The 23,776-nt window shown below is 47.5% G+C and overlaps 1 protein-coding gene across 7 annotated transcripts in view; it reads left to right on the forward strand.

The window, feature by feature from the left end:
• Positions 1 to 23,776, forward strand: part of tiam2a (TIAM Rac1 associated GEF 2a) — a 61,152-nt gene that overhangs the window by 17,592 nt on the left and 19,784 nt on the right. For 3 of the 7 annotated variants that reach the window (XM_040049036.1, XM_040049037.1, XM_040049038.1), the window contains exons 2-15: positions 2,612 to 2,705; positions 3,420 to 4,601; positions 7,319 to 7,763; positions 8,031 to 8,203; positions 8,512 to 8,736; positions 11,257 to 11,442; positions 11,672 to 11,815; positions 14,485 to 14,541; positions 19,501 to 19,677; positions 20,166 to 20,270; positions 20,364 to 20,442; positions 20,528 to 20,617; positions 20,701 to 20,919; positions 22,813 to 22,907. In XM_040049036.1, the coding sequence (XP_039904970.1) occupies positions 3,426 to 4,601; positions 7,319 to 7,763; positions 8,031 to 8,203; positions 8,512 to 8,736; positions 11,257 to 11,442; positions 11,672 to 11,815; positions 14,485 to 14,541; positions 19,501 to 19,677; positions 20,166 to 20,270; positions 20,364 to 20,442; positions 20,528 to 20,617; positions 20,701 to 20,919; positions 22,813 to 22,907 (3,171 nt within the window). In that variant the 5' untranslated portion in view covers positions 2,612 to 2,705; positions 3,420 to 3,425. The other 4 variants (XM_040049039.1, XM_040049040.1, XM_040049041.1 and 1 more) reach the window with 4 other exon arrangements.

The following is a 23,776-nucleotide window of genomic DNA, read 5'->3' on the forward strand; positions in this document are numbered from 1 at the left end:
CTTTAAATCTGGTTCGCATGACAAAAACTCAGCAGGAGACGGCGTGGTCTTTGGCTTCAACCACCCTGTTTTCTCTTCTTCTTCACTTCCTGTTGTTGTTTTTCTTTGCCCGGAAAGAAACGACGGTGTTTTGCATGACTTTGAATTTAATTTGTGAGTCTGAGAGAGAAGCTTTACGCACGCCGTTGCTTTAAGAGCCGAGCTGTCGCAGCGCCAGAGGAAAGTGATAAGAGACTAGTCCCACGGGCTGTGATTTGACAGGAGGAAAGCGGTGCGATTGTGTTAACACTCACAACCAATAACAAATGACCTCATAGCTCCTAGTGCACAATAATTCAGAAAGAATGAAACCTTGTTGGTATCCTTTATTATATTTGAGGTTATTTTATCACTTTCACTGTGATATATTCTTTTCTTCAAACAAAACCTTGCCTGTATTTTCAGCAGGATTCCTGTGTGGTGGCAGAGTGGGTTTAAAGCTGCCCTAGCAGCAGCGTGACGTTACCGTGGGGCTTCAGGGAGTGTGTCACTGCTGTGTCTGGAGTTTTTTCCTGCTGCTCTGTTTCTATAGTTTAGATTCAAGGACACGAAGGGCCAGGTTAGGAAATCCAGACTGTGCACGTGTGGGTTTGAGTTTAGAGGTTGGAGCTTCTCTGCAAAAAATGCACGGTGGTCTTGGTGAAAGGGGAAAAAAAAAAAAAAGGCAGTTACATCCTCGACAATTCACGTACCTGCTGTGTTTACACCAAAATGAGGCGTGGCTCATTCCTCACCGTTATCCTGAATCGCAGACCCAAGACACACACGGTGCCAGACTAAACACGGAGCTTACGTAGGAGTCACCCAGGGCTGGGCTGAGAAGAATGCCAGGTCACGGGGTGTGTGCCGAGGAGCAACGGGGTGGCAATGCTCCCTTTGCCCTTGAGCAGATGGCCTGTAGGAAGCCTTTTAACGTGAACAGGGGACTGAAGGGGAAGAGGGAGGGAGAGTTCACGACCGGGTGCAGCGGTTCGCAGCTAAAAAGGAAGACTTGTCTCGTTGTTCTCCGAAAACAGTCGCACAATGCTCCAGTTCGGCGCGCAGCAGAAGGCAAACGTGTGCCTTAGTTTGTGTGTTGGCACGCCTTTGAGCCTTTCATACCCACAGCTCTGCTCTCCCCTGAATAAACTTTGCAAGAAAAGCATCAGTGGTAGCGTTTAGAAGAAAGCCGTCGTTGTGACAAGTTTGACAACCAGCTTTATGTTGATTCCCGACAGCTGCTTCCTTACTCTTTTACTCCTGAAAGAGAATAGTTTAGTTGCTCTCCATTCATGTAGAAAGCATCTGAATCAGTCTAACTCTGCTTTTTAGCTCCTTCTGCTCTGCTTGGCTCTTGAACAACAGAAGTCGGGAGGTAACGCGGGCTATCGTTGGTCAGATTACTACTGAAGACAAGGGTTTGACCATATACTCCATAAACGCTCCCAGCTTGACTTTTTCCAGGGTTCGTAAGAATAATGGCAGCAATTTTCCCAACTGTGGGATAAATAAAGCATCTCATGATATATCCGGAAATGTATTCCTGGAGAAAAGCTGCTTCAGTAACTCAGGATTATATTTCATGCTTATATTCAACATCTTCTCCTTATAACTCTTGAAATGAAGCAAATGTTTAGTTAATACCCTGATCGTGTCAGACTCGTGGTTTGAGTTCATTACCGGGCCTGCTCGTCTCCACAGCCAAGTTTCCACTCTGCTTTCTGCTGCTACTTTTCACACTCGTTCTAAACAGCTGCAGAAGAAGAGAATCATTTCCTCAAGTGGCTTTTATTTTTTTTCTTTCTATTTAAAATGTTGATGTTTCCTGGAATTCCTTTCTCCCTGCATTAAATGCGCTCTTTAACTTTAGTTCACTTACTCCGCCAACATGTCTTAATCTCACCTCGCAGTCAAGGTGCACCCAAGCAGGAGCAGATAAACTCTTAATGCTGCAGATCACTTAATCCTGAGGTGACACTTGGCAGCGAGCTTTGTTTTTACTGTAACCATACACATGCTGTACGTATGCTGCGAGGCTTAGCAGAGTTAGCACCGTTTGAAAGCCCTCTCAGACTGCATTACTGCATGCGTTTAGGCATGTTGTGTTACATACACACAAGGCAGTCACATTGCCTTCAGAGACACGTGGTGCATTCTTTCTTCTCCTTTGGATCCCGGCCCCCTGGACGAATTTGGAGATGATGGCTGAAAAAAGGAGCGAGCGAGGATTCAAAGGTTTAAAAATAAACAGACGGGTAAACTGTAGCTGGCTTTGAAATGCTTTCCCAAACCCGATCAAAGACGACGTCATTTACTCGGAGGGAGGTGGAAAAATGCATCAAATGTTTGGTTTGGACGGCTGATGATGGGGGGGGGGGGGCGCTGTAGCGTCTGTGTGGCACTGCTGGACGTGCTACCTCGTACAGGAAGGAACTTTTCTTGTACTTTGCATTTTCGAGGACACGGTCCTAAATCATTTTTACAAGATGAAAAAACAAATGTGCATGCACCAAATGCTGTCCTCTGCTCATTACACAAAGTAAATTACAGTTTTGTGGAAAGTACTAAGCCAACCTCTCCCTGTGTGTTTCAGATGAGCCAGACGACAGAGGAATGAGTTTATTTTGAGAGATGAGGCGGAGAGTGGCGCGAACATAGAAGCTCCAGTCTGAGACGAGGCTTCAGAGGTGAGTGTAAGGAGCCTTCAGACCAGGGTCAGCGTTATGCTTTAGTTCAACCCCTCAGCTTTCTGTCTTCTTTATCTGGTCAACTTTCATTTTATTTAATAGCCAGGTCACTCTTGAAAAAGAGATTTTGAACCTATTAAAGACCTGAAGTGTTGCATCCTTCCCACGCGTCATGCCGGGGTTTATTTTAGTTCCTGATCGTCTCGGTGTGCTAATTCAAAGACTTGAAGGCTGTTGGAAGTGTTTGGCCTTACTTCCACCTGTTATGCAATCACATCATGGGCGACGGCGGACACGGTAATAGTCTTACCGGCAGTGTGGAGTCTTGTCACAGCTCTCTGATGCTAATGTAAGAGAGCTGTGAAGCATCTAAAAGTTTTTAATTGTCAACATAACGACCACGACAGACTAAAGCCTGCTGGTGTCAGTTATCTGCTCCTGCAAGAATATAATAAAGTGAGAGGGAGACATCATTAAGCATCAGTGACCCGATGCAGCAGAATAAGCTATGGAAGACATCAGCGACGTATTAATCCTGCTGCTGTTGTCACTGTAGCTCAGATGACTGTGTGTACCCGTTATTGTTTATGAGTAATAAGTTAAATTTATGCCTCTGATGAATCAGCATTATGTCATACCATGTCTAATGTGTAAGAACCACGAATTTTCCAGTCGTGACATTATGGTTTTGTTTCCTTTTTTCTGTTTTTCCAGGGCAGGATGGGAAATTCAGAGAGCCAGTACAGCATTCAGGGTCCCAAAGGCACCAGCTTTATCTTCCCTGGGAAACAGAAGCCATATTCACTAAAGCTAGGCTCAGCCAAAGGTGATGCTCTGTCTCCTCATTCGTGGTGGAAAAATGCTCCGGTAGGCTCAGGGTACAAGGCCAGGTGCGTTGGCCGTGGCTGTCTGTCGCCTCCTAAAAGCCGACAGCCTTACTCTGCCCGGCTCTGTGACTACGTCTCCAAAGGAGTGAGGGGAAGCCCGGCTCAGCACCGCTGGCATCGGTCCCCTGGATGCGGCATAAGGAAGCGGCACATGTCAGACGATGATAATCCATACGGGGTCGAACTCAACGGGCACGCCCTGAACGGAGATGATGACGAGCACGAGGTTTTAGGGGAACAAAGCAGCCCGCGGGTGGTGATCAAAAAGGACGGCACGCTCAGGGTGGAGTTCACCAACACCTCGGGGAATCCTCTCCACCTGGATGAGGCCACTGGCCCGGTCCAACTCCTCAAGTTCTCCCCCAATGTGGAGTCTGCATCGACTCCCAGTCTGCCTGGGTCCAGTGGCAGCAGGCAGGATGGTCATCACAGCGCTCCGCTTCCAGCCTCTACTTCCTCCACAGCCAGAACCAGCAAAGGCAGCTCACTGAGCTCTGACGGCTCCTGGTATGACTCCCCCTGGGGGCCAGGCACAGAGCTGTGTGAGCAGGACCAGCCTTGCTCTGCCAGCAGAACGTTAGCACACTCCCCCATTCACCAAATCGTCTCCTTTGCAGAACAGTCCCCCCCTTTGTCCATCACAGATCTGTACAAAGACCCCACAATGGCTGCGACTTTCCCCACAGCCAGGGACTTGTCCTCCCAGCTACACGAGCCTCCACCGGGCCAGAGGCCACACCGAGCGTCCTTTGCGTCCGTCCTGGACGTTCCTTTGGAAGAAGAATGCCCAGAGCCCCGCCAGTACTCTTCGTACACCCTGCCCTGTCGCAGGCCCAAATCGCACACCGTCAGTGAGAACCTGGACCAGTACCGTGACCAGGGGCAACGGCAGGAACAGGTGGGGCCGGATTTCATCTTCCAGAAGAGAGACTCCATCAAAAACCGCATCAGACGCTTCAGTGACTGGACGGGCAGCCTCAGCCGCAAGAAGAGGAAGTCTCAGTCTCAGGTAAGCCTGCACAAGATGGGCTTTGGGGTTTAGTCACTACTCTTTAATGAATTACACTCTTTTATCACTCACAGGATGCATACAGAGCCATGCCTTATATTTTATAGAGATTTTATAGTTTAAAATCTTAGTGCATCTTCATAACTAGCCCGAGAAGGGAGTGGTCATCAGACAGTTTCCCTCCTGGCAAGATTTATGTGATTGCGGGCCACAGTGGTTGTCCTGGCATGGCTGGGAACCAACCACCGTCCTCTGGTCCTTTAGCAACACAACACCAGCTGTCTGAGGACAGGACGCAGCGGGGTGACACAAAATGAAATCTGTAAAGCAGCCAGGGCTGGGTCTAGTTGTTCTAGTGAGGATGGAACAAGGATGGGAGTGACTTTTAACACAATGCCGAAGCATGGACGACGCTCCGACGAAGAGGAGTGCGGGGCTGGTAATCAGATATCACGAATACTTTTACTGGGTGAGTAAATCTAAGTAGTATTATTGCACACCGACTGTTTTCTAGCAACGTGCAGGACTTTCTTTTACACATTTAGCTCGTTCGTTTACAAGTTGGATCGATTAATCGTGTTACTGAAGATGTCCGTGGGAGGTGCATTGACTTTTGAGTGGACAGCTGATCATCGTGTAAGTAAAACGATACCTGTGCTGTGAGGAGAGCAGCCTGTCAGCCCGCTGCCTGCACGTGCTCGCAGGAACCGCCTGATTTCGGTTGTACAAACATCAGGTTTTTACAAGCTTTAATTTGACCTAAAACATTTGCTTAAACTGAGCCTGAACTCTCGTCCCTCCCTTCTTTGAGGGCTTGAAAGCAATTGTTCCTGCATTAATTCGTTTAGCTTTGCCTTGTAAAAGTTTTCAGAACGCTGTTTGGGTGCTGCCAAGAGAATAGCTGTAAGCCTTTGAGAGGATCTGTAGAGTGAGACTAAATCCGAGCTGAAGATTTAACCCCACCCCTCCTCTAATCGTTAATGAGTGACTTATGTTTGTTCTGGTTGTTGTGTTCAGATTTTCGGGTCTCCCCTCACGTTCCTCGGAGAATAAATCTGCTAATAGGGATTGGTGTTCAGTCGGTTGAGTCTAGGAGCAAAACAAAGGACAGAGAAGAACAAATGAGAAGGCGTTTTCTTCTTGGAGACTGTGTAAGCTGCTTCTCGTGCTGAAACGTCTGATTATTTTCAGTGAAATATGCAAGAAGCTTTGCTGTGACGCAGTTTTCTGACCCTGTGCTTACTCGACTCGTTTTGAGTGTTTTTAAAAAAAATGCCTCCTTCTAAAGCTGCTGCTTCGCATCACGCTGCGCTAATTTCTAACCACGTGCTGGTGCAGGATCGATCTGCTCCAGTTTTGTTTCCTCGTCCAGAAGTAAAATTCAAACAAGTGGACCGAGGTCTGGTAATCAATGCTGATTACGCGTAATTGTGTGAAGCACATAAATACTTACAAAGTCTGCATTTCTGGTGCAGTTTGATATAAACTAATTGAACCAATCAGGCAAATTCACAAACAAGTCAGTGATTAATGCTCAGGGGTTTCCTTTCTCCGTAATCAACGGGGCATGCAACAAGTTCTCGTTAAAGTCATTGAGCTGTTTAAAACTGTATTTCCTCTTTCCTTTGGGAGCCGTTTTGATGCCAAACTTCAGTGTGCAATATCTCTGCGGGCTGGTCACAGTGCCTCCTTTCAGCAGGTCATCAGCTCTGGTTCCCCTGGACTCGTGGGTTTAAAGGTCACATAGCGACCCTGATGCCAAAGACCAAGAATCTGCTTGTAATGAAAAGCAGATGGAGGACGGTGAGGAGAGGCTGGATAGAGTTGGGCTAGAGGAAGCTTGCCCTCTGCACAGTGTGCATCTACAGCTACTAACTAAACAACGGTGCATTTCATGGTTGCTACAAGAGGACGAAATGGTAAACAAAGCCTGTCCTCAAGTGAGCACCGAGTTCACCGGGTTCAGTCCTGCTGTGAAACTTAAACATGAACCCTTTGCTGCCTAGTTACAGGGTGCAGGGAGGCAGAACTGCATGCTAAATATGAAGAAGGGTGAGTGTGGATGCAGCACGAAATGCGCATTAAGGACTGAGACGACGCAGACAGGTTGGAGTGAAACGCATTAATAAACAAAAGATGGAGACAGAGCTCTGTCGTGACGCCGTGCGCGTCTGCACGCTGAGAGCGCTCCGCTCTGTTGCCAGGGGCGGAATCGATGCTCCAATCTAGTGAAGTGTAGGTAGGCTGTCATTAGGCATGAAAGGGTGCAATTCCATCAAGTATTCATTTGGGGAATTGGGAAGCCACAGCAGACCTCAAATGACGTGAAATTGTCTGAGCCTGGAGGGTGCCAACCTCTCAGGTGCCATCACAGGAAATTTGTCCCACTTTTTCAGCCTAGGAAGAATTTCGAGACTGTAATGCAGACTTTGAAGTAGGTTCGAGTGGTTTGCCTCGATTTTTCAAAAGTTTCGCAGCGCCTTGGGGCTAATTGAAAGAAGCAGAGTTGATTTGTGTCCCGCTGTAAGCTCACGGGTACCTACAGAAGTCTGTACACCTGGAGGGCAAACATGCTGTGTTTTGCCTAAATGTGGGTGGGAACAATGCAGGTCAGAGCCAAGTTTGTAATCTGCAGCCAGCCCCACACTTCTGATCTTCCTCCAATTGACTTTTCTCACACTCTTCATTCACTTTCTTCACCTTTTGTGCCTCCTCAGGAACCCCGGTACAAGGACCTGAGTGATACGTTTGACAGTGGGGTGGATGGTCTGACTGCAGACACCAGCTCCCCCTCCCAGGTCTCCAGCCTCCTCTGGTTTCCCGGAGCCTCCAGGGCCCAATCTTCAGGAGCCATTCACCAAACGACCAACGATGCCCTTCGCCAGAACATCTACGAAAACTTCATGAGGGAGCTGGAGACGGGTACCGGGCAGGGAGGAGGTGAGAGAAGAGTGCCGTCCACCGGCACCGAGGAAGACGAGAGCAGCAGCGAATCTGCCGAAGGCTCGCTCGAGCAGCTCGACCTGCTGTTTGAAAAAGAGCAGGGGGTGGTTAGACGGGCCGGCTGGCTTTCCTTCAAACCCCTCGTTACCCTGCACAAGGAAAGGAAGCTGGAGCTGGTGACGCGGCGCAAGTGGAAGCAGTACTGGGTGACCTTGAAAGGTGAGCTTCGGTGTCCTGTCCTTGAAACTCAGATGAAGAATTCACAGTTTGGGTTAGTTGGAAATATCAGAAGAGAAAATAAAATATATGAAGTGAGGCATTCTTGTCATTTTTCTGATTCTGTGCAGGATTTGTGCTTTTATGTCTCAATGTCACAGCAACAACTCCCATTCTGCTGAAGTTCATTGCTTAGATTATTTTTCATGTTGAACAAGGACACAGTGTCTGCAATAATCACACGGTAAAAGCATTTCCTTCCCTTTCCAGGGTGCACATTGCTGTTCTATGAAACTTACAGTAAAGGCTCTCCGGAGCAGGAGCTGTCGCCCCGCTACGCCCTCCTGGCCGAGGACAGCATCGTCCAGGCTGTTCCTGAGCATCCCAAGAAGGAGAACGTGTTCTGCCTCAGCAACTCGTATGGAGACGTCTACCTCTTCCAGGTGAAGAGTCACCTGACTCCTGTTCTTGTGACTGAAGATTTCTCAGAAAGTCTTTGCACACACCCGCTGGTTTCTTTTTTCATATAAAATGACCTTAGAGCCCAAGTCTCATTTAAAAAGGGCTCAACTGATTTCTCATCCAGTCTCCTCTCAGGATGAAAAGAGCACATTAACCTTGATTTAAGCAGGAGTCTTTCAGCTGCCTCCTAATGATCTTTCTGAGATAAATGGTACAGTAACTTTATCGTGCATGTAATAGAAATACTGGTCAGCGGTTTGAGCTCCTCGTTTCTTTATTTCCCTTCCAGGCCAGCAACCAGACCGACCTGGAAAACTGGGTGACGGCGATCCACTCCGCAAGTGCCTCGCTGCTGGCCAAGCGCCAGGGGAAGGAGGATACGGTGCGCCTGCTGCGGAGCCAGGTCCGCGCTCTGCTGCAGAAGATCGACATGGACGGGAAGATGAAGAAGATGGCCGAGCTGCAGCTGACCGTAGTCAGCGATCCAAAGAACCGCAAAGCTATCGAAAACCAGGTGAGCAGGTGGCAATGAGGTCTGCGGGGAGACATTGGCTACGAGGGCTCGCACACTTCCTGCCGTTGAGACAAATTCTCAGAGAAAATCTGCTTCGTTCGCCGCGGTGATAAACAGATTCAGTGGCGTAACGTGTGCTCGTTTCATGTTTCAGTTTTTAAACTCATCTGCGTGTCGTTACCCTGCATAATTCATGGTGAAACCACGCGATGTGCCCTAATTCATTTTTCTGATTATTTCTTTTTTGGACTGCGGTGACGAGCCTGTGTTTCATTTTCGTCTGCGGGTGGGTGAAGTGGCCTAAATGCTTCAGTCCCAAACGTGTCGCGAGGGGCCCAGGGGAGCAGCTCTCTCCCCAAACATGTGATTGGGATTCCAGATGTTTCCCGGTAATGGGCTCTCAACATGCATTATCCTCTCCCTCCTCCTCGCAGCCGGAGGGAGAATCCGAAGCACCCAGCGCTGTTTTAGCCTACATACAGCAGATCACAAAGGGCTGGAAAAAGCTCCAAACCTGTAGCTTAGCAGGAAGAAAAACACTGTGACAGGAAATCAGTTTGTTTTGCAGCGTCAGGCTGTTGTCGTGGTTGACAGGGTGGTCAGTCCGTTTCATTTTTTGCACCACATTAGACACGAGGACCTGATAAAAGCTCACTGCAGGGTTGATCCGTGGAGATGTCACCGCCCAACTTTGTCCTCAGGTCTGTTTTCAATTAGCTGGTACACCAAGACAAGAAGACGGACATGGTTGGAGTCAATGATGGGGTCAGGACCGGACTCTGATAAAGACGCCATGAGGCTGATGATAGATTTAAGGTTCTGGGGGAGTTGTAGAGCACCAACAGGGCACTACTTTGATGTCTCTGCCTACCCCCACCTATGTCTACGGTGCCAGTAGAGCATGTTTGAAGTCTACAGACACACACACACACACACACACACACACACACACACACACACACACAGTGCAGTGAAGCAGCATTGAAGGATGTGTAGAGAGAGATCAGGCAGATGTTAAAGAGGGAAAATAAGAAAAGAGAATCTCTTAACAGAAAAGCTCTGAAATGGAAGTAAGTTGTGCACGCCGGCCAGATGTGACCAAACATGACTCGCTTTCCACTGATGTGCATTTTTTTTCCTGCGCTGACTCAAGCCTGCTAGATGCATTAAGCATTAATACAAAAATTCTATTCATCAGTAACGCGCCCCAGCATGACTCATCAAATCGAATTTTCTGCAGGACTATTTTAGGCCGTCCCGGCACGAAGACGTGGATATTTGACTGTTGACAAACCGATCCGTGGCACGTCAATCTGGAGCTCGCACAGATCTTGTCAGATGTTATACATAAAAAGGATTTTTCCAAAGCAGCGGCCCAGCAGGTTTTAAGGAAAGAGCTTATCTGATTTCGGCGGCGATGCCTCCCACCCCCTTTTAAAGTCATCTTCAAACCGCTCAGTGGGAATTAAATTACGGTACGCTGCGTTTTATACAATGACCCAAGAATAGCAGGATAAAAAAACCAACTTGTGTTCAAGTAACAGCACGAGCCGCAGCAGACAGGAAGCTGTTTGACGCATCCTTTTAAGGGATGAGTATAGCAAAGCTATCCACAGGTTTCTGGTGTGCTCGCCATAGAAATGGCACCTTCAGCCACTGTTATCTGCACAGAAGTACCCACCTTTTAGTTTAACACTGACTACCGAGTCAAAATGTTTTCCTTTGACTCGACTTTGACTTGATCTCCAGACTTTCTAAGATTCAGACAGGAACCTTTGGCTCTCAGGACGTTAGCCCAGCCGAGCTTTTCACAGAGCGGCGAGTCGGCCTCTCGGCAATTTCTGTGCAACCTTTGTGTTTAAGATGTTTGTGAAGTCACAGGGTTCATAAAACACCACCCTCGTGCCCTTTCTCAGTTTGCTCCTAATCCGAAAGAATGCCGTCAATGTGAGCGAGACCTAATGGGAGCGCGCCATAGGGTGCGTTATTGTAAATGAACTCGCAGTGCAGACGAGACCCATTAAAGTCAGTTTGTTATGGAGCGTTGTTTAACTGAGTGTTCTCATTAAAAATGGTCTCCAGCCAACAAAATAAGCACTTTCTTATAGCTTACATAGTGCAAACGGGGACATGGGGACTGTACGTGTGTGTGTGGAGGTTTAACTGGTGGTCTGTGCAACATCATCAGCCTCTCAAGTCGTCCATAAAAAACGGGCATTTGAATTTACTGCACACACACACACACACACACACACACACACTCTCGTCTGCTCCATATGCAGTCATCCTTCACTATCAAACCTCCACAGAACTTATGCCTTTACCCTCCACTAACATCTGCAAGCAATCGCAGCTCCCTGGAAAGCTCCAGACTGACCCTGGATCCCCCTCTTTCATTCCCTCCCCGCCCCTCAACTCCCTCCATTATTATTTCCCCCAGCGCTCTTCTGCTCGCTCACCTACCAAACACCAATTTCAAATTCAGATCTTGTACCAAGCGCGTCTTTCCTTTTCCCTCAGATCCAGCAGTGGGAGCAGAACCTGGAGAGATTCAACCTGGATCTCTTCAGGATGCGCTGCTACCTCGCAAGTCTGCAGGGCGGAGAGCTGCCCAACCCGAAGAGCCTGCTCGCCATCGCCAGCCGCCCCACCAAAACCACCCTGGGACGCCTGGGGATTTTCTCCGTCTCCTCCTTTCACGCACTGGTAAGGAATACATTAAGAGGTGACTCTGACGCTTCTGAATGGGACGTTTTGATTTACTTGATGTCTAGCAGTAACCTTGAAAACTCTTTATTCAGTTTAGTATATTGCAGCGTGCAAACGCTCGCTTTGTGCATCACGGGAGGAAAATGAACTTAATTAAGATGGTTTGATTAGATGGAATTTCTGTTGAGAAATATGATCGTAGTGCTGATAAAGTGTATCTGCTCAGATCTGTTCCAGAGACGAAGCCACAGTCAGGAGGCGCTCCCTGTCCCTGACTCACAGACAGCGCAAAAGAGGCCTGTTCTCCTCCCTGAAAGGCCTCGACAACCTCACGAGGAGAGGCCGTGACAAGAGACCTTCTGTCTCGCAGGTATTCACGAACACACAGACATCTGAAGATGTTTTAATAAAATTCTGTGTTTAAAGAAAGAATTAAACGGGTTAAACATTAATGCACTGATTCTTCTTTTTATCTTAAATTCACTAAAAAAAACCTCATAAACGACATGAACGTGCATGATTACAGGCAGTGTTCACGTCTACTGTACATGAGGAGAAAGAGTCCCGATGCTCCCGCCTTCAGTGCACAGTGTGCACGTTCGTTAATGGAGCAACCTGAAAGCATGCTGGCTCGTCACTCGCTCGCATGTGCAGTGCCTTTGTTAATGTGAAAGAAATAGCTAGAGACTGTTTTAGTCACGCAGCGCTCTCTGCACATTTCCCCTCCTCCCCCAGAGGAGTCTTTATTAAATGAAAAGCGCATAAGCTCACATCCCTCCTGCTTTCCTGTAAGGCTGAGCGCAAACCTCCCATCAACGTAAACACAAGGGAGCATTCCTCACCCAGGTGCATTAGGGGGGGCATCTAAATCCTCTCAGGTTAGTAATTAGACTCATGCAAGCTGGTTATTTATTGATACAGAAATGCACCGCTCTGTACCCTGCAGATACGGCCCTGGAGACGAGCCTTGGTGGTCTATTTTAAGCATCACCAAAGGAAACACTTGTGTAATTTTATGGACCCGTTCATTAGTCGAGACTCTAATAAAGCAGAGGAATGTAACTTTGTGTTTCTTTGTGCCGTAATGTCAGCGTGGCGTCCAACGTTTCCCGAGCGCGGCTCTCCGGTAGGCGAGCCCCGACTCCTGACTACGAGCAAAACGCCGCCTGTCCTGTTTCGCCTGCTCTCGTCGGGCTCATCTATCCCGCCACCTGCTCTGTGATATTTATGCTCGTGCATTTGCGCACGTCTGTCACCGGCTAGGTATGCGTGTATGTGTTATTATTTTTCTGGGGGGACTCCAGCCAGCCGGCCTAATGAGGCCCAGTTACATTTCACAGTGCAGGAGGCTGAGGTGGCGCTGCAGCACACATGAATTATTAAAAGCCATATGTGGTAGATGGCGTTCTCCACTGTTTCCTCAGCCCCGCAGACACCAGCAGATGGTTGGTGTAAAGACGCTAAATATTAAACAGCCTCCTTTTATTCCCCCCCCCAGGTTTCCTCTTGTCCACGAGCTCTTTTTTTAGTGTTTTCTGGTGTTTTCGTCTTTACTTAGAGGCTAATCATGAACAGTTAATGGCTGCTAAGCGCTCTGAGGGATTTTCTGAATGCTGGGGTTTCCTGGACATCTGCTATTTTCCTTAATCTTTTTCCCAGAGCGAGGGGGTCAGTGCGGCACGAGTTTTGGTTTTCTGTGATTCTCTGTGGGAAATTCAACTGTCGCTGTCACAAACATGACATCATCGGCTCCTTGGCTATTTCCGCAAGTTGGGCTGACGAGTGATACGTCTTCATGCGCTCCTCAGGTTCTCCCAAACGTGCCACCTCCAAGGGTTTCTCTCCATCTACCAGTTTAAAAGCACTCTCCAAGCTCCTTAATTTATTCCATCTCTTAAACCGTGCGGTTCTCTAATTTCTATCACCATTTGTTGTCCCTCTCCCCCCTCCAGCTGCCCCCATTTCTCAGAGCATAAACATCAGAGCTGGCGGTGCTTCTCCCACAGTCTCCATACTGACTCATGTGTGTTGACTAAGCCTAAATCCCATTTACCACTTTGATGGCACACTCCACAACCTTCCCCCAAAGTCATCCCCCCTGCTCTCCCCTTTTCTCTTCTCTCATCCGCCTTAGCGGAGCTCTGGATCATAAGGAGCTGGCCGCCAGTCGTTTGTGGGAAGTAGGCCAGAAAGGTCCGAGGATTTGTGGAAGAGTTGTTAAAGCTTTCTAAAATAAGCCGGCTTTTTTAGTGAAGCGGCACCATTTACAGCTATTTTCTAAACGTCCTCGTGCTGCGGAGAGACGCAGAGTCTTATTAGCAGAACAAGAGCTGGAAGTTTCTTTGTGATTGTAAAGACATTTCCTTGGTCCTGTAGACCCTCTAAGTCCGCTTGAGCTCTTTAATTTGTGAGCAAAAACAAACACCTTTGACTTCATGTTGGAGCTTTTTGGGGAGCAAAATAGTGAATTGAATTTGCCGGCTGTGCTGCTTGTCATGTCTCTGCTGACAGACTGTCAGAGCACAGCCTGATAACTGCAGTCCACTTAAACGAGGACTCGAGGCACGCCCTCATAACGGATAGCTCTGTCACGGCGTATTATAGAGTTGTTGAAACGTTCTGAGGCCGCAGGGTTAGCAACACGCCTCCCAATCACAGACAGGCAGGACGGACTCGAGGAGCCAGAGAACTTTGTGGATGTGGAGACGGATAGGTGGGAGCTGGCCCTCCCCTCTGCTTTCAGACACCCCCCTTTGATCTCTCTGCTACACAGAAACCACTCAGTGTCCACACACACATTTCCTCCACTCACTCACACACTGCACATTTCCACCAATGCACCTTCAAAGGCCACAGACCCTGTTTGGAAGCAGTATCAAAGCGCTGCACTCGCCATGCGTAGTTTTTAATTAACTGCATAAAAGCACCGTGTGTGTTTAATATGTGTGTTGCTGAGATGGCTAGGTGCTAATGGCTCATGAGTCAGTCAGCGTGGTGCCCCTCTGTCTGTACTTCTTACTGTCTGTCTCTGGGTTTCAGGTCTTTGAAAGCGATGCTGGAGGCCAATCGTGCGCCCTGCCTCCCAGGAGCACCGAGGTGAGTCACCGATTTCAGTAACTTATTTTTTAAATAATCTCCTAAAAACTCCCCCGCCATCTGTCGCGGGCATCCTGTTGCACAGTTTCATCTGTACTATTATTAGTTTAAGTTGGAAGTAGCTGCAGTTGAAACGGGTCTGCTGCTACTTTAACCTCTGCCGTCTTTCGCGGCTTTGATGGTTCGCTGTGCAAAGATATTTGAACACGCTGGGCGTGCGTACGTTGGGATCACAAGGCGCACGTGTCCGCCTGAGTATATTACACGTCCAGGATCAAAGCAGCGATTCCTTTCATGCTGATCTGCAGGTGTCTGCAAGACAAATGGAGAGCATATCTAACAGGAGGGATGGAGCCCTGTGAAAAACCGGCGTGAACAGGGGTCCAATTCACGCCATAATTGAGTTAAAGGATGGTGTCGTATGTGAATGTGTATGTGTGTGTATGGCCGAAGCGTTGGATGACTGACAAGTGTGAATTCAGGCCATCTGAGCAGCCAGACTTTAAAACGCCAGCGTTTGCTGGTTATTGAGGGCTGTAATTGTAAAATAGCAGCGCGAACTTGAGGTCCTCACCTCGCCGGGCTCCAACTTCCACACGTTTTTCTCTTTTTAATTCCCATTTCAGTTTAAAACTCCCAACATGAATATAAATAGAATCCAAATACGCCACCTATTATAATCCCATTTCTGCGTTGTTCACTTTCTATTTCATTGTTTTGTGTCTTAATTTTTTGGACTGCATGTTGTAGTTTTCAGTCAGATACAGGAGCCAGATTTTAAGCTTTTATAAGCTAGGCTAGGCTAAAGTTAGCAAGCAGCTCATTTAGACCAAAACAGACCTGAAAAATGCAGCTAAACATTCGTGGTCACTGCTTGGTGGCGTGGTGACAGTATCAGATTAGTGCAGCAGTAATGAGTCAGTCCATCCTCCTCCTGATGGCTCCAGCAAGCCAAAATATTTCCTGCCTGATGAAATGTGGCACTGACAGATGGGTATAATGGATAGCGTTAGACGGAGGACGAATGGTGTTATAAAGATCAGTGTTTCACAGGATGTAGTGATTCATAGCATTAGTCTGTGGTCAATGTGGCAAGTGTAAAACGGCCCTCATTAAGGGCCTAGAAAGGGACTCTGAGCAGGAAGCGTGTTGGGGAAACAACACTGGCTTTCATGCATGTTGCTGGAAGCTTCTCTGCTCTTTTCACTCAAAGTCTCTCAGATTTGGACGTAAATGAGGAAAGCGGCTCGTCGCAGGGATCCGTTTTGTTTTTCGGGGGGATTAAGGCTTCACGGTGTGGGAAGTTAGAAAAGAGAGAGGTTAGCGCAGCCGCTTTGATTTTTGTCAACATGCACACTTCTTCATTTCCGTCTTGATGACTTTGCACCTATTGTGCTGCTTTGGACTCAAAGCCCTCGAATTACTCTAATAAGCACTCATCCTGCACTAATCCTTTGAAGTGAAGTCAAGTGAAGGGTGTGCGTCGCTCTTGTGCTTCCTTGTGTTGCTGTGTTTGTGCGTGTCGTGTCCTCTCTGTGTGGGTCTTTTCCATCCAGCTTTTTCTGCAGGTCACGTTTAGCTGTTGCCTTCAGTTGGTGAGATAAACATCTGTATGGGCTCGAGCTGCCACTGCTGGAGTTGCCTTGGTATGGTGTGAGGTTAAAACTCGCATAGCAGAGCTTGGCTCCTTACATCCTCGGTCCAGCCTCTGCTTCCAGCAGTGGAAAACGGCACAGGGATGATTTTGTTTTGCTGTGGATTAAGACTTCTCAGCGGAGCGAGCTGATGTGTTTTGACTGCTGGAGGAAAAACTCCTTGCTACTTATTCTTATGTTACTAAAACAGCTTTGCTTTAACTTCATTTATGCATTTTCAAACTCCATCCATCCTGACGCTTTATTCGTAAATAAGGTTGGTACCTTCCTCTTGGGGAAACTCCCGAAAGCTGTTTAATCAAACCAAAGCACTTCAGCTGCTGCTTTTTGGAATAAAAAGCTTCCTTGTCCTAGTTTGGGTCACTTCTGTCTGCTAAGTGGTTCTTTATAAAGATTAGGACAGAATTATGAGCCCGCCCACCCCAGCACAGATTATTTATGTTTGCAAATAATAAAAGAATTATAATCTGATAAAAACAGAAATTATGATGGTGAATATTATTAGACCTCTGAAAAACTGACCTTTGAGCCACAGCACAAATCACGACTGACCAATGATGTGCTTTCATTTTTTATTACACACAGTGTAAACCTCAGCAAAGATGTGAGCTGAGGGAAGGAATTGTTGATGCTGAAAAATCAGGACATAAAAAGTTATCAGTGTGTTTCCAAATTTAATGTGCAAAGTAAAATAATGTAAATATCTAAAGTAAAACTGGGATGTTTGGAACAACTGTGTTTGCAACATTGTTGCTCTGTTTTACAGGAAGAAGGAAATATAACAAACGTTCATAGCGGGGCTAATATTTCAGTCCTTATTAGCAGAAAGGCTGAAGGTTGGAACAAACATTACCAGGTTAATCAGAAGCGTAAGGTTTGCCTTCCACATCAGCGTCCTCTTCACCTCGTGCTACATTTCTATGTTTCATTTTTCCTGGATGGTGCAGTCCACAAATGAATAGCAAAGAACTGACTTGGAGGCGAATATATCAGGTTGTTCTCACCTGGCTGCAGGCTGCTCCAGTGCATGCTGAAGGTCGCATCGTTATCACGCTAACAGAACCACATTATCTTCAAAAAGCACAGGAGTGATTCGTACGAGCCCCTCACACGACTGTGCCTTAAGGTGCTCGCCTGAAATATCGCGAACAGCATCGAGGAAAAGGGGCGACCTCGAAAGACTTTTGTGCTCCCTGGTCTTATGCTCTCGCCAAACCAAGAGGGAATGTTGAGTTGTTATGTTTTTGGAATTACAGCACTTATTCTTTTCATTCTCTTTGAAATGAATTTGAAAAAGACGCTTTCACATTCTTGCAACTTGACCAGAAGAGCTCAGGGCGAACGATGCAGAGCTGTGAGATGATGAAGACTCAGCTGGTCAGCTGCAGCCATGTTTCGTTTATTAGGGAGACTGAGAGGTCCGCTGGTGAAAGAGAGAGTAAAATGAAACGAGTGTTTGCCTTCTTCAGTTATAAGATTCGGGTTAAGAAACAGTCAGTAGTGTTATGAGTGTGGAAACTGGTGTCATTGCGCCGTAAAGGAGGGGACCGCTGGGTGGAGCTTTAAGGAAATAAGGAGTAATACCCTTTAAATAGACCTGATTGGCAATTTTCAGTCTTTTCCTATCTGTTTGAGGAACTACTGTAATATTTGTGTTACAATGTTGCTAAGCGGAACAGAGATGGTTATTCTTCTGCAGCAGCGGTCATCACTAAACGTTCGTTACTCCACTCTGTTCCATCTTTAGAAGTTCGGGTGGAGGACCGCTCGCTTCGAAATAATTTCCACACTGGAGGGGAAACGTTGAAGCACTGGCTCGAATGACCTGGCTGAACGCAAACATAAATAGCACGCGCACACTCGCCACAGAGGGCACTTGTTGAAGTGCAGCGCGTGTCTGGCAGCGGCTCACGGAGCGTTGGCCAGGCAACCGTCGGCCCGTTAGAACGCGCTCTGACCATGAATGAGTGTTCAGTGTTAGTCTGTCTCTGATCGGGACGACAGAGTTTTTGGTTTTGCAGTCACACCGGGACACAAACGGGACATTTATGCAACCATGTCGGCCTTTTTTTTTTCCATCCTCAGGTTGTGAGTGTGACCTGACATCTATAAAGCTGCAGACAGAAGTGGGCGTTGAAGCAGCACCTTGTGTTCCTTCATGCAGACGGAAACATTTTTAGGAGGAACACAGGTGGCTCTTTTTTTTTTTTTTTTTTTGGCTAGTCAAAAGGACATTAAGGTGGAAATGTTTGTGTGTCTGTGCGTGTGTGTGTGGAGCAAACTGATGCTCTGAATCAGAGACTGTAGCTCGTCCCTTTAGGCCTTCTGTCTGGCAGGAAAAAAAGGTCTTTTTCCTCTTGAGGTGATTCATCAGGCAGCTCGACTGGAATGGACTGAAAAGCTCACACACATGCAGAGCAGACAGAAAGCCTCAGACAGGCACACACCACGCTTTATTCTATCATGCCATAATGCATCTGAAATTGTGCTTTATATCCCAACCTATTCACTAAAGCAATTATCCCTCTTGGTCTCCTGTCTGAGTTTAACCAGCACGTTTCATATCGTCTGTGTCAGAAGTGCTGAATCACAGGCTTCTTCCACCCGCGTGTTTCACTACATTTGCTGCGACTGAGCCGTCGCTCGTGATCCAGAGCTCTGATAATTGTGGTCTCGGGCTGCACCGTGGCGTCTCCCACAGCCCCGCAGCTCCACATCGCAGCTGTGGCGTTTTTCCTCCAGAGACACCGAGTCGCGACCAAAACCCCTAAATGGCCGCCTGTGAGGCCAACCCGCCCCCGCCTTAATACCCCGCTCACTCTTAATCCCGCAAATAATGCAGCACATAATTACCTCCTGAAAGTTTGAGTGATTCCGATATAAATTGTCCCCCCCGCACTTCACCTCAGTCCAAATGACTCCTGTGGTTGTTTTAGAAGAAAAAGTCTGGGAGAACTGCGGCGATATCATCGGGACGTCTAGACCCGGCACTCGACGCTTGCCAATCCTGTACACGGTCATTATGATGACTATTATATGGAGCAACTGCCGTCTGTGATGTCAGATGAATTTCTGAAAGGCTAATTGTATGACATCTTTGCTCTGCCGTTTGATCCACAGCCAAGCATTTAGACTAATGGACCTGTATTGATTTGTGTGTTGTTGCTCAAAGTCTCCTCTCTCTCTCTCCTCTCTTTGTTTACCTCCCTCTCCCCCGTATTCTCTTTCCTCTCTGCTCCATCTAACGGTCCTCACCCACCTCTCACTGCATCCTGCCTTCATGCCCCTCTCTGCACCTACACAGAGGCTGGACGTGCTGACGAGTATATACTCCATGTCGCCCCCCGAGGGCGGTCTTTGGGACAGCGTCAGCAGTGCCGCAGATGCGCTGATGTGTGTCTACATGCCAGACGGGCTGACGGTCCAAGTTCCCATCAGAAGAGACCAGGCAGCTGCTGACCTTCTCTGTGCAGCGTGCAAGGTTGAGTTTCAAAGAAATTATGCCATTTGACAAAAATCAGACGATAATATTCCTGTGACTGTTTTAGCAAAAAACCATTTGAATGTTTCATATATGCAAAGCTTCTTAGCTCCATCGAGAACAGCCTCAGTAATGGTCAGATAATCTGGCCTCAAACAGCTGTAGCAGCAGATTTGATTGCATTATGTCCCCGAGGGTTTGAAATGACACCTATTCATTACACACTTCACACAGCCCCCCCTGAATGGCTGCAGATGCATGGGCTCTCACATGCATGGGCTCACACATGCAAAAACAACATGCATGCAATTTCTTATGCGAAACATTTTTTTTGTTTACTGCAAATTTCCCATCACTGCATGGAAAGTCTGAGTAATTTCCACCTCGGGCCACACAGCAGCTGTGTGGCGAAGTACTGGTGCGGAAATATGTGGGATGATTTTTGTGCGTGCCGTCTGCTAAGCATTTATTGGCTCCTGTGTAAACAGGTGAAACAGCTGGACCCGGGCGCGCACTGCCTCCGACTGCACAGGCGAGCGGGGCAGCACGTGGAGGTTCGATACGTGGCTCCCGGAGAGCTCCTCCGTGATGTGGTGAGAAGGGGAAACACGCATGATCCCACACGAACACTTCATTTATCCGCTCTTTCTATAATGTGTATCGATTTGTTTAATATCGCCCCGCAGGTCAATGATCAGTTGGAGGTGGTCCCGGCTAATGTGTTTACGCTGCACATGAGCAGGCAGAGCGGCAGCGGCGACTTCGGTGAGTCGGGCACGTTTGGTCGAATCGTGTTTGTAGTTTATGTCGTGATCCTTTATGTAATCCTCCGGTTGAATCCTCCTGGCAGGTTTTGCAGTAACAGGATACGCAGACAGCCAGAAGAACAGCAGGGTTTTTGTCAGCGAAGTGCTCCCTGATGGCCTGGCCTTCAATGAAGGTGCCGATCTAGAAATGACCAATAAGAGCGTCACGTTTGAGATCGGCGTGGCTTTTCTGAAACGAGTTTGCCCGTGTGAGCAGGTCTGCGTCCTGGCGATGAGATCCTGGTCCTGAATGGTCGGTGCGTCCCCGGTCTGGACCTGGCATTGGTCCAAATGCTGTTTGCTGAACAAACTGTGCACCTGAGCCTGAGGCGGGAGGGCCCCGTGCTGCCACCTGTGACCTCTGACCATCTGGCTCCTCCCACTAAACACAGCCAGGAAGTTCGAAGTAAACACCACCGAGCAAAGTCGTCCTCAGGTGCTTTAATCAGACGCAAACGTACAGTTGAACACACACACGTTCATGTAGATGGAGTCATTATCAGGCATTAGCTTTACTTACTGCAAACAGCTAACAGTAGAATAGAAAGAGACGCTGGTATTGAAACCTTATGTGACACAAATGGTGGCACAAGTTGAAAGGTGACACGTACAGTTTCACTTTCAGTTCTGAGTATGAATGTGCAAAGGTTACTTCTGCTAAAAACATTCGGTGTCATTGTGCAGAACTCAGAAACCTCAAAGTTCCAGTTTTTCTTTCCTCTTTTTCTATAGTCGCTTCTTATCTTTGTAATCTATCATCTAGGCAGCATTATTGTTGTGACATCCGAGAATCCATGCTTCTTTAGAATTTACTGTTTATTTGAACCTCAGAGTTATTAGTGGTGAGCTGTTGCTTGTTGTTACCAGTAAGCGGTGGGAGTTCTGTCACCCCCGTCACTACGTTTCCGTTTCAGCTAGCTCCACTTCCCCAAGTTAAACGAGTAGAAAGGGGGGGGGGGAGCTCTAGATGATGTTTCACAGCTCTGTGTGTTCTGGAGGAGAGGAAGGGCCGGGAGGGGCTTTTGACCGCAGAGGGCTCATTACTGCTGTGGATGTATAGAGTGCTGTCAGCCTGGTTTAGTCTCACGGTGCAAACGAGGTGTCAGAGCAGAGCAGGGCGTCCGTGTCAGCCCAGCTGATCCCCAGCTGGAAGAGAAAAATATCTGATTGTTGTTCAGCTCTTGATTTCAAGGTAAGGAACATAATAAAGAAATAGTATGGCTGATGTTATTTTGAGTCATATGTAATAAAACTGCAGTCATTGCAAGACAAAAGAAGAAGTTGTGTAGCAAAACCTCCTTTAAGACGTGCATATCATTTTGTGTCGCTTTTATTGCATTTCATTGCACAAAAACAGTCTTGAGTGTCATCTTAATGATAATAATTCATTAGCGTTTCCTCCACTGCGGCCGTAATTGAACACAAAGGGATTAATGACTTGAAGACCTCATTACTGCAAATGGTGCCATCAAAGCGCCTGCAGTTTTCCCGCTCCGTCTCTAGAGGGCACATGATCCCAGGCAGGCTGATAAGGAGGCAGGGAGGTATGTGCCCTCAGTGGGGGAATTAACACTTGTCTGACATGAATTACAAAAGGATTTCACCATGGCGTTTCTAGAAGGAAGACGTCTGTCATCTGGCGTTCATTCAGCCTGATGCAAATGTACGAGACGAGAGAAGCGACAGCAGATGATTAGATATATTTAGAAATTGCGGCCTAGCTATCAGACATTGGCTGATGATGATTGCCGGCTTAAAAAATGCCAAGTTCGGCTCAATGGGAGGCCCAGAAGTTTTCTTTTGTTTCCCGCCGACACGTTGGCCTGCCTCCCGGTCGACAATCAGAAATCTTGCATGTGCCAGCTGCTAGAGAGCATGTCCTCCAGACCTTGAATTTTAACCAGAAGGAGGCTGAAAAATTATTTTCAAAACACTGTTTATCTGTTTGTCATGCTGTAATGATGCAAATATTATTTGCAGACATTTTTCAGGCTGGATTAGCAGCAAACTTTATCTCCAGAGTTGTTGTTTTTTTTTTCCAGTCGAGCAAGGAAAGAGATAACGGAGTCTTTAATTAGGATTTCCAGGCGTGTGCTTTTTGCTTTTCTGGGTAACTGAATGCCCTTGCTGTTTTTAGTTTGGAGACATATTTAAGTTGTGTACACGACAAAGTCGCCCACAGTGGTTTCAGACCGACTCTCGTCTGCATTGTTTGTGCTTTGTGGGTTAGAAGAAGGATGCGCTTCAAGGGGCGGTATGAGCTTAAAACTCCATCAAACACAAATAGACGCATGCTGACTCTCTGTCTCTCCACAATCTCTCTTTCCAGATGTTTGTACTGCAGCTGGCGGTGGCGAATCTCTGTACGTAGGACTGGAGGATGGTCGCTCCCACTGCGCACACAGGCCTGTTCAGCACAGCAAGGTAGGAGGGGCCCGAGTGCGAAAAAAAGACGTGTAAACATCCACACTCTGTGCCTGTCTTTCCTTCCAGGTCTGTGTGAGTGAAATTGTGTGTGTTGTGTTTGTGCCCACTCTCAGCAGAAGCTGCGGGGCTGTCAGAAACCAGACTGGCACCAATCCTCAGCATTTCCATAATTAGGATACTCAATCGTAGCCACCGGTATAAACACAGCTTATTACTGTCACGCAGACGGCATGCAGACTGAGAGGGGAGGCTGTGTCACACTCCCACTGCCTCCTGCACAAACACACACTCACATGTGTGTACATGCACATGAGGACAAGCACGCCTGGGGGCAAAGCCAAATCCTCTGAAGAGAACGCTTCTCCTGTCATTCACTTAACCGTGCACATGCACCATTTTATTAAGAGCTACCCTGTTAGTTACATGCAGACTTTTCCTTCTCGTCATGCATTTGTTAGCCGTAAGAGTCCTGTTTTTGTTCTAAGCACGCTACAGTTAATGCGACACTTCCTTTCAGGCCACTTTAGAGGAATATCTCATATCTGTAAATGTGCCAAACAGTTTTCCCTTCTGAGTTATGGCAGATTGTGCGCCTATTTCTGTCCTATTGGTCGCTCAATATCTACTCAGGTTTTTCATATGTAAACCAACTTTATTGAAGTCATTAAACCGCGAGGCTGTTCCGCTGGGAATTACGCTTCAGTGATGTGATAATGTAATACGGGAAGATTTGTGTGCCGGTGTTTATTGAGGGCAGTAATGAGTGTGTGTGGTCACAGCAAAAAGCCGTGTGTTAATGATGCAGCCATGGCTGGAAGCCTAAACGTATTCGTGCATGTTCACCTCCTCTTGCATCATTCGGCTAA

This window comes from Simochromis diagramma, unplaced genomic scaffold, assembly GCF_900408965.1.
Source record: "Simochromis diagramma unplaced genomic scaffold, fSimDia1.1 OVJJ01000305.1, whole genome shotgun sequence".
Classification (NCBI taxonomy): Eukaryota; Metazoa; Chordata; class Actinopteri; order Cichliformes; family Cichlidae; genus Simochromis; species Simochromis diagramma.